General features: G+C 31.1%; 1 protein-coding gene and 1 long non-coding RNA gene across 13 annotated transcripts in view; one reads left to right on the top strand and one right to left on the bottom strand.

The window, feature by feature from the left end:
• The window catches only part of LOC128395329 (protocadherin Fat 4-like), a 59046-nt gene that overhangs the window by 18665 nt on the left and 20582 nt on the right, over positions 1 to 19799 (bottom strand). Inside the window, exons 9-11 of one of the 3 annotated variants that reach the window (XM_053355740.1) lie at positions 9637 to 9736; positions 9154 to 9263; positions 41 to 5548 (exon numbers count right to left, since the gene is read on the bottom strand). In XM_053355740.1, coding sequence (XP_053211715.1) covers positions 41 to 5548; positions 9154 to 9263; positions 9637 to 9736 — 5718 coding nt within the window. Of the gene's footprint in view, positions 1 to 40; positions 5549 to 9153; positions 9264 to 9636; positions 9828 to 19799 lie in introns of those variants that run through there. The other 2 variants (XM_053355741.1, XM_053355743.1) reach the window with 2 other exon arrangements.
• LOC128395341 (uncharacterized) lies at positions 9921 to 18500 on the top strand. Of its 10 annotated transcripts, none has more exons than XR_008326594.1 (9): positions 9921 to 10269; positions 11188 to 11946; positions 12092 to 12278; positions 12440 to 12818; positions 12979 to 13379; positions 13474 to 13664; positions 13920 to 15108; positions 16594 to 17829; positions 18055 to 18069. It is a non-coding gene; the product is annotated as an uncharacterized LOC128395341 (long non-coding RNA). The 10 variants fall into 10 exon arrangements; XR_008326599.1 differs by having other exon boundaries at positions 9925 to 10269; positions 13920 to 14313; positions 14375 to 15108; positions 16594 to 18500; XR_008326601.1 differs by having other exon boundaries at positions 9926 to 10269; positions 11188 to 11674; positions 11931 to 11946; positions 16594 to 18500.

Genomic DNA, 19799 nt, shown 5'->3' with positions numbered 1-19799 from the left:
AGACTGATAATTAAGTGGAAAGAGATAAAAAAAAATTTACCCTCGTCGTTCCGATTCTCGGTGGATTACCACGATCTTTGGCCGCAATGGAAACAAGATGAAGAGCTGACCCTTCGACTTTATACTTTTCCCGATCAAGTTCCGAAATAATTGTCAACAAAGGTCCACCCTCATCAACGTCCAATCTAAATTCGCCGTCAGCGTTACCATCGACAATATAAACTTCCATTTCTCGATTAATTCCGTCATCATAATCAACGACGGGAAGTCGAAGTCGGGTACCGATTGAAGTTGGACCTTCGGTAACATTCATGAGGAAAGTCTCGTTTAGGAAAGTTGGAGTCCAATCGTTTTCATCTAATATGGTGACATGAACATTGGCCCAACCAGTATTATTTGAATCATCCACGGCAACCATGCGAAGGACATAAGACGGGATTCGTTCACGATCGGGGACAATTTTAACGGTAATAACTCCGGTTTCCTCTTCCATATCGAAAGCTTCATCTTCATTGCCCTCGACAATATGATATCGTAACTTATTACGATCAATTTCATCTTTATCCGTTGCCGAAACTGTAGTGACCACATGACCGATTGGTGTATTTTCCTTAAGTTCAACAACATAATCAGGTGAAGTGAAAACTGGATTATTATCGTTAACATCTTCAACCATGATCTTAATCCGAGTACTTGATGAACACCTATGATTGGCCGCTGTTACCGTTAAAGTATAAATTCCTTGTAAAAATTTGGGCATAGAGTCACGATCAAGTGGTTTCTTCACTCGAAGTGAAACATTAGCTGAAGCACCAACTCCACCATGATGAACATCAACATAGAAATTATCATTTGAATCATCTTCCGTTATTTGGTAGTCCAATCGAGAGCCCGACATTTTTTCAACATCTTCAACCAACAAATCGGGTAAAACTGTTGTATCAACTTGTGAATTTTCCGATATCGAAGCATAATATTGAGTGAACGGGAATTTAGGGCATCGGAAATTGGCATCAGACAATTTGATCACTACACCAGCTTCTGAATAATGTAATGGTTCCTTACGATTATGAGCAGTAACAATAAAGTGATAAACTGATTGTTTAAGGTTTGGTTCTGATGGATCAATTTTCGCTGTTGTTGTGATTCGACCTGTATCATGATCGATTGCGAATCGTTTGAATTTTCCTGAATCTTGAGAGGTAATATTATACCAAATAGGTGATCCATTGGGTATTGTAGCCCGTGGGGTTAAAACGGAAGCACCGGCTTCTAAAACGGTATCTGATTGGACAAAATATTGGACTGAAGTGAAAACTGGATTAGGCTCTTCAATTGAATCTCTGTAAACATCAATTCGTAATTCCCGAGATGTTGACATTGGACCTGTTGCCGCTCTATCGGTGGCAACAATTTTAAGTACTTCGGTTATTGGTAACAATTGTTGAGTAGCGAAAATTTGTCCTGTTGTTGGATTGATGGCGAAAAAAGCTGAAGGTGGTGAGATATCATAGGTAACCAAATTGTTTCCATTTCTCTCAGAATCGGCATCAATTGATCGAACCGTATAGATCACTTCGTTATTGGGTGAGGTTGATTGTGGAACACGGAGGATTCGAGGCATTGAAAGTATTTGCGGTGGATTATCGTTAACATCATTAACCACCACTTGAATAACAGCGGTGGTAAATTGTGGTTCTCGAGCTTCATCTTTAGCCTCGACCATAATTTCAAGATATTTGGTCTCTTCATAGTCCAATGGTTTCTCCAAAAGTACACGGCCAGAGTTACGATCGATTCGGAAAATATCGGGCTTGGTTGATTTAACGATTCGGTAATGAACTTTACCCGCTTTACCTGGATCTGGGTCAACAGCGGTTACCTTAAGTAAAGGTATACCGGAAACATTTTCATCGACAGCGACTAAATAACTGAATCGTTCAAATTTGGGTGGATGATTTTGTGTATTAGATGCACGGACTATCAACATGGCCTTACCAATGTTGGGAGTTACACCATGATCTTGGGCAAACACTTCCATCTCAAAGGTTGAATTTTGCCGATCACCAGGTAATCGAGCAGCTAATCTGACCAATCCCGTTTTAGCGTCAATCTCAAACATACCATGAGTATTTTTAATCCAATAAGTGACATCACCATTATTTGCTAGATCAGGGTCACTAGCGGAAACTTGTATAACCGATCGACCGGGTGGAGCATCATAAGGAATCGAGACAAGATATGATTCAGTCTCAAATCGAGGTGGATTATCATTTTCATCCATCATTTCAACAACAACAGGTACAAATGATTCATATTTACCATCAGAAGCGACAACCGTAAATTCATATTTATCCTGAGTTTCACGATCTAAAACTTTTTTAGTACAAATATCACCAGAAACAGCATTTATACCAAAAGCACCAGAATCTTTTGCCTCTGATAGTGAATATTTAATACTGTCAACCGCATCACCGGAAACTGCCTCAATTTTAATGAAACAATGACCAGAAGGAAGATTTTCCGGAAGTGATGCTGAATAAGCCATTTTGGTAAAGGTTGGTGGATGATCATTAACATCAGCGACATCAATTGTAACCATTGTAAGGCCAAAAAGTGGAGTCTTGTGGGAATCGGTCGCTTGAACAAGTAAAGTGAATTGTTTCTGTTTATCGTAATCAATTTTTGACCCAAGTCCAGGCATCACTCTAATCTCACCGGTCATCCGGTCAATAATGAAGATACCTTGCTCATTACCGGAAGCAATTGAATAGCTTATCGTATTGTTTTGTAAATCTTTATCCAAAGCTTCAACTTTAATAATAACCTTATTGGATTCTTGTTTCTCAATTACTCGACCACGATAAGAGTTTGATGTAAACACGGGTGGAAAATCATTTGCCTCTTTAACCAAAACTTTGACCTGAACACCGAGAGAGTAATTAGTTGGTAGACCATCGTCAGTTGCTCGAGCTACAAAAGTATATGAAGTTCGAGAAGCTAAACCTTTGCGAACAAAAATTCGTCCAGTTTTCTCTTCAATGGTAAAATAATCGGTATCTCCATCGGTTATTGAATAAATAATATTGTTTCCATCTTCATCTGTCGCTTTAACTTGACCAACGGAAGTTCCTTCTTGAGCATTTTCTTGAGCCCAAAATTCATAAGGAAGACCAACAAATTTAGGTGAATGTTCATTTATATTGGTCACTCCAATTACGACCGTAGCAGAGCCAATGTTTGGTGGATCACCTCCGTCCAAAGCGATAACGACAAACTCATGAGTTGCCTGAGTTTCGTAATCCAATGAACCTCCAAGGGAAATGGTTCCCGTTTTATTATCAATTTTGAACATTTCCAATTCAGAGTCACTACCATTTAAATGGTAGCTTACAATTTTACCATTCAAACCGGCGTCACTGTCTCGAGCCTTAAAGAATGAGGGGAAAATTGTTCCCGGTGGTAAACTTTCAGGTAACTCTAACATGTATCTTTCCTCATCAAAGGTTGGTGCGTTATCGTTTACATCAAGAACGTCAATTATAACCGGTACACTTGTGTTAAAAGTATTGATAGAAAGGGAGTCCCGAGCGTAAGCTCGTAATTTAAATGAATGTTCAGAAGCGGGTGGATCACGATCAACCGTTTCAACCAAGAAAATTTCACCAGTTTTAGGAATTATCTTGAATTTGGGCTTTTTCGTTTTGTCCTCTGCTAACCAATAAATAATATCCTGTTCGGAGTCAACTCGTCTTGGATTAGTGGCATTAAGTTGACCAATAATCTGATTTGGGGCCATGTTTTCAATTATTTTAAAATGATACGATTGTTGATCAAATACAACAAGTTCATCATTTATATCTTTTACTCGGATTGTCACTTGAACTGCTGGATTAACGATGGAAGCTGCTTGTGGACCTTGGAAAGGACGAAGGTTTCGAGCGGCAACATGAAGAATGTGCTCAGTTTTCCGTTCGTAGTTAAGTTTCTCGGTTGTTGATATTAAACCGGTATCAGGATTGATTGCAAATGATTTATCCTCATTTCCGGCAAGAATTAGATATTTAATCACAGCATTGTCACCATAATCTTTATCTGATGCTGTTATACGTGCGACCTCATAAGGAGGGTCGACCTCTTCTGGAACTTCAACTTCATACATTTCTCTATCAAAGAAGGGCGGATTATCGTTAATATCTTCAATTTTAACTTGTACATTGGTAGTACCACTTAATTGGGGAATACCACCATCGAAAGCGATCACAATAAAGTCCACTGTTGATTCAGTTTCACGATCTAAACGACGTCTTGTCCTTATGGCTCCATTAAATGGATCAATGATAAAAGCATTATTAGCTTGATCACCCACCAAATTGTACCTTATTTGACCGTTTTTACCTGAATCCCGATCCAGGGCAAGAACGGTGCCAACTGTATCATTGCCACCAAGCTCTTCAATGACCGAGAAATTGTAAAAATTGTGAGCAAAAATGGGCGATTGATCGTTTATGTCAACCACATGGACCAAAATTGGTGCAACAGCAGTATTGATACCATCCGAAACTTGGATAAGTAAATCGTAACTTTGTTTCTTCTCATAATCCAAAACAGCGGAAGTCAAAATTTTACCATTTCGAGAATCAATGAAAAACAATTTATCATCATTACCAGCGATTATTGAATATTCTAGAACATCGTTGATTGAATCAGCATCACGAGCCAACACTTGGGTAACATAAGCACCTTCGGGTAAACTTTCACCAACATACGCTTCATAAGGAGCACCAATAAATTCAGGTACCGAGTTGTTAATATCGGTAACATTAATACGAATAACGGCAACCGAGGTACGACGTTCGAAGGCAATTTTAGCCGAATCCGAGGCAATAACGAAAAAGGTGTAACTTTCCTGTTTCTTTGGTAAAGCCAAGAAAGAGTCTAGAACATAAATTGAACCATTTCCAGGATAAACATCGAATGGTACTCTTTGTGAAAGCGAATCATTCTGTTTATAATAAATAACTTGACCATTTTCCGCTAAATCATTATCATGGGCAAAAATAGAGCCTAAAATGGTTCGAGTTGGAGCCGTTTCAAGTACATTAAAATGGTAAATATTGGACGGGAAAAATTGTGGATTATTATCATTGGCATCTAATAGATTGATCTCAACGGTTGTTTGTGGCCCTTGTTTAACGGCGTCCGGATTAACGTTGGGTTTCCTCTCAATGGCGGTAACTTTCATTTGTATCTTTGATTGTGTCTCTCGGTCAAGTTTAGCGGGATCTTTAACGCTAATCCAACCAGTGGTGGAATCAATTTGAAAACCATCCGATTCATCGTGAAGGACATACTTGAATTCAGCGTTTTCACCTTTATCTGCATCGACAGCATAAACCTGAAGAACGGTAAATCCTGGTGGAAGGTTTTCCATAACGGTAATATTGTACATATCATACTCGAATTCTGGACTATTATCGTTAATATCTTTTACGAAAACATCCACTCGAGAAAGTGCTTGTCTTAACGGATTATCAACCTGAGTGGCCTGTAAAGAAAGATAGACAAGAAAAAAAAAGAGAAAACAATTAGTTACAACAATTAAAGACAATTAACCAGTATACATAATATTGAAAACAATTAAATAATAATAATAATAATGGTGATGATGTTTAAAAGGTTATGGTGGACAATATGAGTTATTACAATTAATTGTTGTTAACAGTTTTCATGTAAAGTTTAACAACCATGTTTAGTTGTTATTGTTATTAAACACCTTAAATATTATTAAATTATCATTTGTTAATAATGATAATCAACCAGATCATTATCAAAATAATCATCTTCATTAATGAATATACATCAGTACATATATTCATTTTGCGTTTTGTGTGAGTGAATATGATTAAGTCGTGATTGTCCGATTGAGTGTGAAAAGCTAAATTATGGTTCACAATTAAGAGTAGGCGTTGTTGGGTATTCTCCTTTTATGATTTAAATTTGATTGTTGATCAAATTAATGATGATATTAACAGTCAGAAAAGCCACTACATTTAATACAACACGAATCATATAACACTATCAGAATTAATTGTATGTGTGTGTGTGTGTGTGTCCATCGTTTTGATATTATTTACGGAAAATAATTCAGTCCAATTTTGAGGTGATTTAAATTGTTGATATTAATGATTTTCTCACATTTCAAGGTATCTCGTTTTCATGAATAGTTAATGATAATCCATAACTATCATAACAGTGTAACATGATAATCTTTTTGATTGTTAATGGTTACGTGGGTCGTGGTTAACTAATGGTGACCTTCACTTTCACCAATTAATCCTAATCTCGCAAATTATATTATTATAATTTATTGTTTGGTTGAATATCAATTTCGTTGATTGAACAAGTCAAATCTTGTCTTATTAAATGTAATTATTTGGACATTTCGAGACAATTTAAATAGATGATGATGAGAATAATAAAAAGTTTGTAAGTGTAAAAACTTTTAGCGTAGGAAAAGATATGAAACTTGTATCTCTTTTTTTTTCTGGATCCATAATAACAGTAAATGTTGTTAAGATATAACAATAAACAACATTACAAGGATTGAATTGGGAAAACAAAATGATGAAAAGTGTCTTGATTGTCCGTAAGTGAAGATGATGAAGATAAAAGACAGATCCAAATAATACAAAAGAAAATGATGAAATAATAATAATGAAAGTAGATCATTAAATTGAGAATAGAGAGAGAGTGAGTTGATTATTCTTGATTCTTGATTCCCATTGTGTTCATGTTAACATCAGCTTCTTACTCTGAATCAAAAGAGTAATCAAAATATTTCGTATTATCATTAATTGTCCAGTATTTAGATCGACCAATCAAACAATTAAATCGATCACCAAGACTGATTATTATTGTCTTTTCAGGTAATAAACTTTTCCTTTCCATTCAATTCTTAACATGATGTTACATGTATATTATTATTATTATTGCTTAACCCAAGTTAAGTTGAGGTTAAAGTAGCAATTTAAATTAACGGTAAATAATTGTATCGGTTGAGAATCCAATCACCGTATTCCTCCTTGATTATTATTAACAAACACTATCCATCGATAAGTAATAATATCGCCAAGTTGAATGAACTGTTCATCGGCAAATTTCCTGGAACCAATAGAGTGACGGTAACTGGTCATCACCATTTTCGCCAGGTAAACAATCAGCCATTACTAATACACGAAGTGGACACAACAGATCATGGCGATTATAATAAATCATTTTCATAATCATTAAAATTTGTTGATTCACCAAAACAAAGTGAAAGTTTTGTTTGTAAATATATTTTTCTTTTGCCTTTAAACCATGACCTTTAGGGTATTTGGTGATTTTTTTCTTGTATCGATGATAAATGTTGTAGTAATAGTAAGGAGATAACAGTTAATCTGGTTTCAGGTTACCAAAAACGGTTTTCTCATCATCAGTTTTTTATCATCTCATTGAGTAAGTATTATAACATGATCATGTTTGGAATCAGTTTCATGATGAAATGGACAATTTGAATGAGAATTTTAAAAAAGATGATATCTTGTGAGATCCAAATTCCTGGTATTGATTCACTCATGCAATTGGAATTCAATGTTATTAACATTTTGAGAATGATTTTGAAAAAGTCTTGAAAGAAACTGTCAATTCCATGGATATTCAGTATAGTTCAACAGCGATTGATGATTAATTTGGTAGCCAATTACAGGGATCACCTTCCGGTCAAATAGATTATTAATCTTGCGGTCAAATTGCTTCCTTAATCCATTTTGTTCGTCAAATTACAATTTACCCTTAGGTGACTATCCAATTCAATCATTGTGTCCTTTCAACTTCTCATCTTTTCCTCCATTGGGTAAAAAATGGCTTCAGGTAAAGAGCTTGGTTGATTATGTTGATGATGTGAATGGATGAGGATGTGTTTTGTTTTCCGCATCATCGGATTAACGAAATGTTTTGATTCCATTAATCCAGTCCAATCAAAAAGAAACACTCTCATCTTTTTACTCCAATTTCGGTTGTTTGAAACACTTCGATAAGCTCAGGTATCTGTGACAATTAGTTAAGCTTTTATCGATTTGGGGATTGAATTAAATACCTTTACAAAATTGAACATTTTTCATTAACATTAATCTTTTTCGAACAATTTGATGAAAATAATTAAGTGAGAGAGAGAAGGAAGGAAGGAGAGATTTCAATTGATTAGTCTTGTTAGTTGGTTGATTAGTTTAATTAACTACTGAATAAACTAGTTCTGTTAATTGGTGAATAGGTGGACTAATAATGGTTAATTATCAACAAGCTAATCAATTAATTTGTGTGTTGGCTATTCAAGAATCACATTATCAATGTTCATCAAAACTTTAAAAATGTGATTGTGAAAATAATCACGTTAATCTGTGATTATCAGATAAAAATAAGGAGCAATTACAAATGATTGTTGACAGTTTCATGACTAATTTGTCCCTATTTTTGACACAATCAATTAACCATGAGAGGATTTTAGAATTAACAAAAATGAAAATAAATTGTAGCGAAAGGTGAAAGGTTGATGATGATGATTGAATCAACATCTCATTATGATGACGATCAAAGTGCTTTGACATCTTTGACGGCAACTTAATCATGCTTCAATTGTATTATGTTGATTAATTTTTGACCAACTTAATGTGATGATGACGATTAAGAAATTTGCATATTCGCAGAAATATTCCAGATAGAAAAATATATAAATGAACTGAAGATATGATGACGTTAACCCGTTAACAAGAATGAATTTTGACCATCAGCACATCACGAAGTAATCGATTAACCAGAAATTCTTTAATCCTTTGATCATCATAATGGATGGTTTTTCTTTTCTTATCAAGTGCAGTTTAATTATCGGAACACAAAAAAAAACTAATCAACAGTAATCAATCTCACAATAATTTGAATAGCAGTTGAATTGACTCGTGATGATTATCCTTATCCTTTGAATACTTAAATTGAGATTCATGGTTATGATAAAACGGCGACTTTTCAATGATAATTGCAATGACATTTCTCTCATTGTCCACCATTAATATTAACGATTGAATAGAGAAAAAACAAATAACCCTTTAATCTTACCTGAATTTGTAGACTAAGAACTGAATTAGGTAGTGATTCCAAATCAATTTCTCGGACCAGGAACAATTCACCAGTTTGGTCGTGCATCTCAAAGAAACCACCTTCATTACCTGATAGAGATAAAATAATAAGCAAAGATAGACAATTAATAATATGTTGTATTACATTTAAATATATAAAATTTAGAAAAAAAAAGAATTTGAGGAAAAAAGAATAGAACAAAAGAGAAAAAGAACAAAAAAATTATCAAGATGGTGGAATCGTTGAATATCTAATCCATATAATCAGAAGAAGGTAAAGAAAAAGGGTTAAAAGAGTTGAACGATATTAATATTCTAAGCAAATACTTAATGTACATCATGTATAATCAATAAAATTAATCGAATTTACCTTATAACAATTAAATTAAATGGTAAAACATAAAAAAAGGACAACATCATGATTAGTAAATTAGGAAAAAAAATCACCGAAATTGTTACTTACCCAAAATAATGTTGTATCTTAATCTGGCATTGATTCCTTGGTCCAAATCAAATGCATGGACAACCGGGTCAACAACTACTTTCTCCCTAATCCTTTGACCCTAATGAATGGATAAAATGACCAAGAGGAAGAAGAAACAAATTATTAATCCAAAGTTAATCCAATTTTAATCAACCGAAATTCAATCAACACTTGAACAAGAATCAAAAATCGACTAGAGCGCCAGTGGTGAATAAAAGATTAATTATTTTCCCTCCTTTTCTTTTCCAAAGTCAATTGTTACTCTTTGGCCTTTGGGGTAACAATTAAATTCTGTCTCTTGATTGTTGATTGTTTTACTTTTATTCACAGTTAATTGTTTGAAATCCAAGATTAAAATTAACAATTAATCGATTGATTTTGATTATCTTCTTCTCTCTCTCCTTCTCTTTTCTTCTTCTTATCGTGACTTTTACTCTTTCCATTAGATGGTCGGCCATTTTTATTCTTATTCTTATTTTTCATTTTCTCTTTTTATTTAAACTATTCTTTTATCATCATTGTGTGTGTTCATCATCATCATCATCATCATCATGACTAATTCAATTCTAATTATATCAATAAATCAATTTAATGAACCAGTTAATAAATTGGGTAAGAGACAAGAAGAGATTGTAATCAATTAATCTACTCACACTAAAATTAATCTATTTTCAATGAAGACAAATAGAAAGAATTTTTTTTTTCTATTCTCTTAACATTTGATTTGATTTTTCACTTTCATTGTGATGGATTCCCGATCATAATCAACTTTTAAGCTCTTCCCATTTTAATCTTAATCTTAATCTTGACTCACTCTTTCACTTTCTCTCTCACTCTCTCTCTCTAATTTAACATCATCTTATTGTGTTCCGCCCTTGATATTATTTATTATTATCATTAACGTGTATTCTTATTGTATGTTATTGGTCATTCTTCCTGATTGCTGGTTGATTAAACTCGGAAATAATTCATTTGATTAGACAACATCAACAATCATCATCAACAAAGATTATTTTATTTGATTACGATTTAACGATTATCATCATCACCATTTTTCTCAAAAGATTAACCCAACAAGATGAAGAAGAAGAAGAAGAGAAAAAGATTCATTGATTTCTAAATGTTTACCTTTTTCTTCATCTTCTTCTCTCTCTCTCTCTTTCTCTCTTTATCTTCATCTTCATCTTCATCTTCATCTTGATCAGTCTTTCTCACTTAACCACGATTTTGGCGGTAAAACCAATCTTGTGAAAAGAAACAATTTTAATTATTGATAAATTGTTTCTTTTGTTTATAAACAAATCTCAATCCTCCCTTTTCCTTAATTAATATTTCAATTTCAACAATTAATCAGTTCACTATCAGTATTACATTACAAACACTTATTACTCTCATTAGTTGATTAATTAGAATGTAATTAGATGTTTCTAAACTTGATTGATTTTCCTTCTTATTTCCTTTCGCCATTTCTTTTAATTTACCGTTAAAATTCATTAATTTTTTTTTTCATTTCTTCGCATGATAATCTAGATTTTCTGATGATAATTGACTTCGAAAACCTATCACATGGAATCCAGAAGAATATGTAAACATAATGTCATTTAAAATGTGCTGGTCAACAATCAAATCAACTAATGGTCAGTTGATTCAATTAAGAATCTGGATCATTCTCTCTCTTTCAAGCTATTACTTATACTAAACAAAAGCCATTGACTTATTAATAACATCATTTCTAGTGACTAATCAAATCAAATCAGTCGATTTAATCACATTTTCTCATCTTAATTCGGTCACGATGATTACAAGTGTCAAGTGTATTATCTCAACTGTCAATTTCGATTGGCCGATAATTTGGTTCTTTTCTCTTTCAACTGACTAATCCTGATAATCCACCAAGAGAGAGAGAGAGAGAGAGAGAGAGAGAGAAGATCATCTAAGCATCAGTAATAATTAATCTTTAAATCAAATATGAATTTGATAAAACGAACATTTTTTTATGAGAAATCAAATGAAAAAGGTAACTCACTTAAAAGACTTAAGGAAACAAGAGATTTACCAGTTTAATCAAGTAAAAAGGATTATCAACAATTTTTTTATTCTTAATCATCACTTAACCTTTTACTTTTTATATTCTGGTCAAGCTCAAGTTTTCGCTGATTATCATGTTCATGTCATCTTGAAAAGCGAAAGTGAATTTATCTCTTCCGCGACCCAGTTGACAAACAGAAGCTCAGGATGATTAACTTACAATTAGATCACTAATTATGATTAAGCTTTTCAAGAATCAAGGTAAAACCACACGAAAACATTGAGAATGAACAATGTAACAAATTAGATTTAATTTGTAGAAAAAAAAACTTTTTTCTCAAAATTAACTAATCATCTTAATGACCATTAATCTTATTTTTCTCATCTTTTCTTTTGTTTTCTCCAGGTAAATGAGATGCTCTTGGTTCCCTTGTTATCATATACAATCAATCGCGTTATCCCATCATCGCCAAAACGATGACCATCATCTTCATTTAATTAACTAATCATTTGCTTGGAAACACATCACATCATCACCATTATCATTAGTGAACAACAAATCAAATTGTTTACATACAAACTGACCAGTAAAGGTCAGAGAGAAATGTTATTTTTCCAATCCCACGTTTCACTTTCTTTCCCATTGTAATAATAACATTTATTACTAACAATTACTTAATTTCCTTTCATCATCATTTACCTGATGATGATTACAATTAATTAATTCATTCTCTTTCCATTCAAAATTTTCTAGGACAATTGTATCTCATGAATAAGGGGAAACTGTTGTTTACCAAATTATTTTAATTGTTTGGATTTTTCTGGTTGATTTTGGTTATGGTTTATAATTGTTATGGTCAAAACAGAGCGAAAATAACGGTAAATGATGGAGAGAACTAATGAAAGAACAAAAAAAAAGTTCGAAACTAATTAATTTGCTATGGTTATCATTGGGAACCGAAGGTACAAAGTGACGAAGAATTGGAAAATTGAAATCGAAAACAAGTCATGAGAATCATTCTCATTATCTTTTCAATAGAAAAGTTTTAGTTGTATTAGGTGACCTTAACTGACCTAAACACTCATATACATCTACACTTACCGATGGACAGTAATAGAAGTTAAATTAAAAGGTAATAATTGATAGAAAAAATTGCAATTTTCTCAATTGTGAAAAAAGAATCATGAGAAAAAAAGTTCATTTTCATAATGAAAAGAAATTCAATATTCCAATCATAATAGTAATACAAGAATCTAATTTGTTATTTATTATCGTTACTCTTTTTTTTTCAGAAAATCTCATTTTCTATCCAATCAATTGGTTTTATATTTAAACACGTATCAAACTCATCATGGTTGATTCAGAAACTAATCAACACACAAACACACATACACACAATCACCAAACATTGGCACTGGTGGTACAACTTTTGGTGTCATTGATTACTACCTTTTCCCCTGCAATTGACCTCAACTGTGAAAATAATTTTTCACCAAACATTACCCGCTGAGGGTAGAGGTTATTTTTTGATACCTTTTAAAAATACACAGCAGTGGTTAATGTATTATACTGAATGATACTTATCACAAGATGCTACTATAACCAGAATAGGCAGATGAAGTGAAAAAGATGAGGATGATTATTACTCAAAGAAGAGTAGAGATGATGAGGATGATGATGATAAAGATAAAAGGTAAAAATAAACAATTGAACCTTGAAGGTTGAAGTATATATTTTGATAAAAAAAAGGTAACAATAATTTTGACAATTGTTTTGATTTTTCTTAGATATCAAATATATTTATCATCGATTTGTATCAACCAGAATCATCTGAATTTGGGTCAGTCTGCAAAATGATTATCAATCGAGAATAATTATTGATTATCTTTACTGTCCGATTGGTTAGACTGATATAATTATGAGAGAGAAAAGGGAGAGAGAGAGAGAGAGACGACCGATTGACAGGTAATCTTAAAAGGTTAGTCAATCCTTTTTTAACATTCTATCATTACTATTACACAATTAATACAATTACTCACACGAAATGAAGAGTAATCAGTAAATTAAATCAGAATCAAATTGTTATACAAATAGTTTCTTATCTGATTATCATTGTTATTGATTAGATTCAGTTCTCACTGAATCGTTCAAAATTGAATTACACACATACACAACATGCTTTATATAAGATTGGAACCTTTTCTTACTTTAATTTTACTCTCTTTCATTACAGTTGTCATCATCATCATCATCATCATCATCATAATGATTATTGGGGATTATTATTACCATGATTAATATGCTAACACTATCAATATTTTCATCATGATTTGTATTTTTGCAAATGTTGCTGCTGGTAGTAAGTAGCCAAATAATAATAACTTATTTACTTGGACATGATTATATACAGTTAATAATAGCATCAATTGATAAGTTATTTGCTGCCAGTATTGAGAAACGCCTTCTCATTATTATCTTCATCATCATCATCGTCATCATCATGTTACTATTTGTCCAGTTATGGGATAATTTATCTCGCAGGATCATCAACAAAGTTTCAAAAGAAAAGATAATTTAAAAGTCAACAATTATCTAAAACTGATTGTCATCAACTCAACATTCAATTGGTAACGTTAAGATTTATCTCAATCTCATTACATTGTCGATAATCATAATTATCTTCATCAGCATCATTATTTTAACAGGAGAGCGAAAAAAATTTAGGTTTCATCAACATTTGATTGTGTTACAAAATTTGACCTGAGTTTTCAATTATTTCATCAGCACTTCGTGAAAACTATTAATTTACAGCTTCAAGTTAATACGTTGTCATGAATATGTGAACAATTTACTCAAAAACATCATGCTCATCAAAATCATTCTGACTATTATCTTGATAATCATCATTATCATCAACATTTATAATCATAAATGAGTAAATTTTCAATTGGACAAATCAAAATTTAACAGCTAAACATGAAATTAATCAGTAACCATTAATCAATAACATGATGAATGATAGAGAGAGAGAGAGACCACACCAATGATATTCATGAATGAGAGAGAGAGAGAAAGAGATGAAAATTCAAGCAAAAAAAATGATACAAAGAAACAAAGTTACAATGATTAAGGAAAATTGTGACCTCGCAATTGATTTCAATTAACGATCAATATTTAATCAAAATCTAACGAAAGGATAACATTTCAAGTACTAATAACCAATCATGGTCGAGGTCATCGTCTTCAATATCATCATAATACAAAAGGAAGATAATTATTCTCATCATCATCATCAACATCATCAATTTCATCAGGAATCCAACAAATAGATGAAAAAAAAAATTCATCAAAAAAAAGTAAATCAGAGTAACTGTAAATAACAGGTAACCTGAAAAAAATTATTCACATCCAACTAATCAAATGTAAGATATTATTTTTTTTACCGTTAACAGTTAATGGTCAGTTGATTAAATGTTTTAACATGATAATATTAATGAAATTTAATTCACAGCATGATTAACAATCAAGAAGCAACAACGGAAAAAAAGTTCTGATCCTACTGATTAATACATATTAATAGATGGTTAAACCAAGATCAATAATTAAAGTTAAATTATTATTGACAAGGTTACTATTATTATCATGTTATTATAATTAACTCGTCCTCGAATTGAATCAATGAAGAAAAAAAAAGTTTCGAAAATTAAATTAATAATGTTAGTGGTCAGTAGTTTTCGAACTTTTTTGTTGTTGTTGTTGTTGTTGGAAAAAAATAACAACAAACTGACCTTAACTCGTTGTGATACAATTTTAGAGTTTAAATCTCAGACAATCAAAGTTATTATTATTGATTTAATTCATTTCCTGATTGATAGAAATTAATTTCAACTCTCTAACAATCAATCAACGCAATAGATAATAGATAACAGTTAATTGTTGAATTTAAAGCTTTTAAAATTTAATCAATAATTTTGATTCTCTAACCTTTTAATTATTATGATATTTACAATTCCGTACGTGTATGTGTATGTGTGTGTGTGTGTCCACCCGTGATGATAATTATTGGGAAAACAATGTTTTCCATTCATGATTGTCATCAGTTGATTAACATCAGAAAACAATTTGATTATCATCTCAATCATGATAATAATTGTAATGATGTACAAGTTTACACTTTGATTACTATCAGCAAACTTGACCATTGATTGACCAGTTTCTCATATAAATACTACATTTTTAGTGGCCATTTAATTGTAAAACAGCCCCAGGCAATTGAGAACATCAAATTTCACACAATTAACATTTCTTAATTCCTGACGACTCGTTTAAATCATTTACAATTACAAATGAACTAATTAACCTTTTCAATTTTATCAACTTTTGTGAAAAAAAATCAACTCATTGCTTTGACTTTTTCTGAAGTTTATTTTTTTTCAATATTAATTTTTAAAGGATTGGTCACACTTAATGCTTATTAGTTCATTAATTATCATGATTAAAAATTGTTTTGATACAATTTTTACTTGATTAAATTGTGAACTGACATGATTTAGTTTTTACCTTCCTTTATGGTCTTACAATTAACAGCTAATTATCAATCAAAAATCAATTTTAACCTGTGTAATCAAATGATTACCAGATTAAAAGATTATCATCTTAAAGGTTAAACAAAATTTATCAATTAACTGAACAACAACATTTAAAATATCAAATAATTAAATCACTCATTTATTGATTAACTACAAATCGTAAGTTGATTAACTATGGATAGTAAATAAACTGGATTGTAAACAAGAAAACTTTCACCAACAATCAATGATTCAAATTGTGTGAATTATTGACAATTAAGATTAATTTACTTTCTTCATGATAGTTAATCATTTTTTTCTTATTCTTTTGTTTTCTAGGTCAAACCCGAATTCATGATGATGACCCTTGAAAAGAGAGAGAGAGAGAGATGAAGATGATGAAGATGAACCACCAGAATCAATCCACTAATTGCATTGAAGAGGGAGAATGATTAAAACAATCGCTTAAATCAAATTTGATATAAGGTTAAATTGTTAACAAGGATAATGTTAATCAAGCTCATTCTTTTAATTTGTTGAAGAAAAATCAAAAAATTAACAAACATTACCGTTAATATGTTAATTGTTAATCATATTGAGAGGAAAATATCAGCACGATTGTAATAATAATATTAATTGTAATGTAAAAGTTATGCCAATGTTTTTCAATATCTAACCAACAGGCATCCGTTGCAAATGCTGTTGATTATAATTATGATGATGGTGTTGATGATGATCATCTTCATAATGATCATCATTTCCATACAGAACAACAATTTGACCTGACGGCCTCTCTCTCACTCTTCCCGCGCCCATTATTAAATCAAAAGGCTTGATAACTTGACCTAATTGTGGCAAATGAATGGTAAAGGTAATTGAATCAATCATGATCATCATGATGTTGTGTTAATGATAATGTTAATTAACATCGTTACTGTGTTAATTAGTTAATCTTCATAATAATAATAGATGGACAGTGACATCTTACAATAACAATTTAAGAAAAAAAAATTCAACAAAACAGTTAATTTCTTGTAATCATTTCTCTTAATTGTTATTACCCTTGAAAAGTTGATCAATGGTAATAATTTGCTATCTTTTTTAGATCTACTAAGAATCAAATCAACAAGGAAACGAAATGTCTTCAAATAATTTGTTGATTGTGACAAAACTAATTACAATCATTTGGTACAAATTGATTATCAAGAGGAAGTTAAGTTGAACGTTGTAACAATTAAAATACATTCACGTATTAGCGATGATGATTTTTGTAAAAATAATTGTAAATGTAACATTTTCATAAATGAATAACCATCAACAATTTACTAATTGTAACGATATTATTTGAAAATGAGTAAATATTGAAAGGAAAAGTTTGTCAACATGGAAACGTCAATGAAACTTGAAATCGTTGCGTGATTTGGATTCATATTACATGGATCATGTTGATTGTTGATCATGATCATGATTCGGATCAATTAGGAAGATGACAATGATCATCATGATGATAAATAAACACAATTATGTATGTGTATAAAGGCTTGGCGATATAATCGTTGACAGAATGACAAAATCGTTAGTACATTTTAACTTGTATTAATGCCAACTTGAAACTCGATACCGGAAAACATGTAACTGAGTAACTTTGGAATTACCTTTTTTCTTTATCATCATTATCATCCTCATCATCATCATTATTTGGTCCAATTATAAGTCTACATCTTTAACCATCATCTTCACTATTTATCACTTACTTTTTAAACTGTTTTTAATAATTTTTTTCTTCTATTCTTTTTACAGGTAAATTCATTCTTCCTGAAACTTGGAAATTACTCTTAACTTTATGACGATAAAAACAGTAAAGAAAGAGGAAGAAGATAAACTTTTTCTCTTGTCATCTCTTTCTTTCTTTCTTTCTTTCTTCCTCTCTTCATCTTTTCAGCTGAAGAGATAGTTTCAAATGTTCATTAGATTTGATTGCTCACAATTGAAACGCGTGGTTTGGCTTAACACGCTCATCGATTCTTAATCATCATCATTACCGGGAAGTACTGATCTGGATGAAGATGATTATGATTGTTGAATAACGGAGAGTTTGATAATCAACTAGAAATTAGTTAATTTGTCCTTGTACAAATAACCACAATCAACTTTTACTGTCAATATTTTAATCAAACTGATTGTAATTAACGTTTTCATCTGTAAATCTAATTGATAGTTTGTTTCAATATCTCAATCGACAATTATTATTATATATTTGTAAATTTAGTTAACTGTTAGTTGTTATTTATTATTACAATTTAATTATTATCACAAGTGGATTAAATTTGATTTGTAACAAATAATAATTAAAAGGTTAATCTACTTCCTTAGATGGACTGGATGATGAGATTAACTTTAATTGTTAATTTGTAATCTAATTTTGTTTACCAACAATCTCAAAATGAGAATGAAAAATTAAAATATTGATTATAATTGTTGCAATGATTACAATTAAAGTTCCTACGCAACTGGTTATTTGATCAATGATAATGATGAACACAATTAAATTATTCTGCTCGAAATAAACAACAACAATCAAAAGTTAATCGTGTTACAATTAATTGTGATTTAATATAACTACTACCTGGTGGTTAACCTAATCATTTATTGATTACCAATTGATTGTTGATGATTTATTGGTGAAAGTTAATTGTTGTTAACTATTATTATTATCATTATGATGATGATGATGATGATCAATTCAAGTGAATGAATTTCATCATCAATGATTAATTCAATTAAGATGATTATTAAATCATTCAAGTTTTTTTCTTGCTTCTTTCACTCAACGTTGATTGTGATTAAAATAATCGCCTTCCTGATGATCACAATTTAAACCTGATCCTTTTGTATGCTTATTACTATTAATACTTAAATATGATTATCGAGAAGCAAAAAATTTTCCTAACTAATAATATAACCAAATTGAATAGTTAATTGTTAATAATATAACAAGTAAAATGATTCAAATTGTTAAATCAGTTGAAATTGATTGTTCGTGAGTATGGGATAACTTTATTAAATCAAGTGAAACTAAATTAAGGTCAAACGGTAGGAGTTAAATAGCCAAGAAAAAGGGTCTTAATTGTTGACGATTAAGTTTCTCTATCTAATTCTTGGGACAGATTTAAATATAAATTGGATTCATCATTAAGATGAAATTATTAATTTAAATGGTTATTTTCTTGATTAATCTTATTCTGAGTGTAGAAAATTTAAATTGTCATTTCATTTTCGTAATTGTTAATTGTTATAATCAACCCTTCGAGGCGATGGTGATGGAAACACTTTCACTTTGATTGTGATGATTACTTTTGGAAAAAATTAACTGTTATACTTTCTGATCTTCTTAATTATTGTAATTATCAACAGCTTTAGCTTATTAATTGCTCACAATTTACTAATTTGGTAACTTTAATTACTCCTCTTTTCATGAGATCTTAATTATTGCTTTATCAAAATCAATTGATAATTAAGCATTTACTCAATATCTTTCAATGATT

This window comes from Panonychus citri, unplaced genomic scaffold, assembly GCF_014898815.1.
Source record: "Panonychus citri isolate SS breed McGregor unplaced genomic scaffold, ASM1489881v1 Contig00141, whole genome shotgun sequence".
NCBI classification, from domain to species: domain Eukaryota; kingdom Metazoa; phylum Arthropoda; class Arachnida; order Trombidiformes; family Tetranychidae; genus Panonychus; species Panonychus citri.
This window is presented reverse-complemented; position numbering and strand designations above follow the sequence as displayed.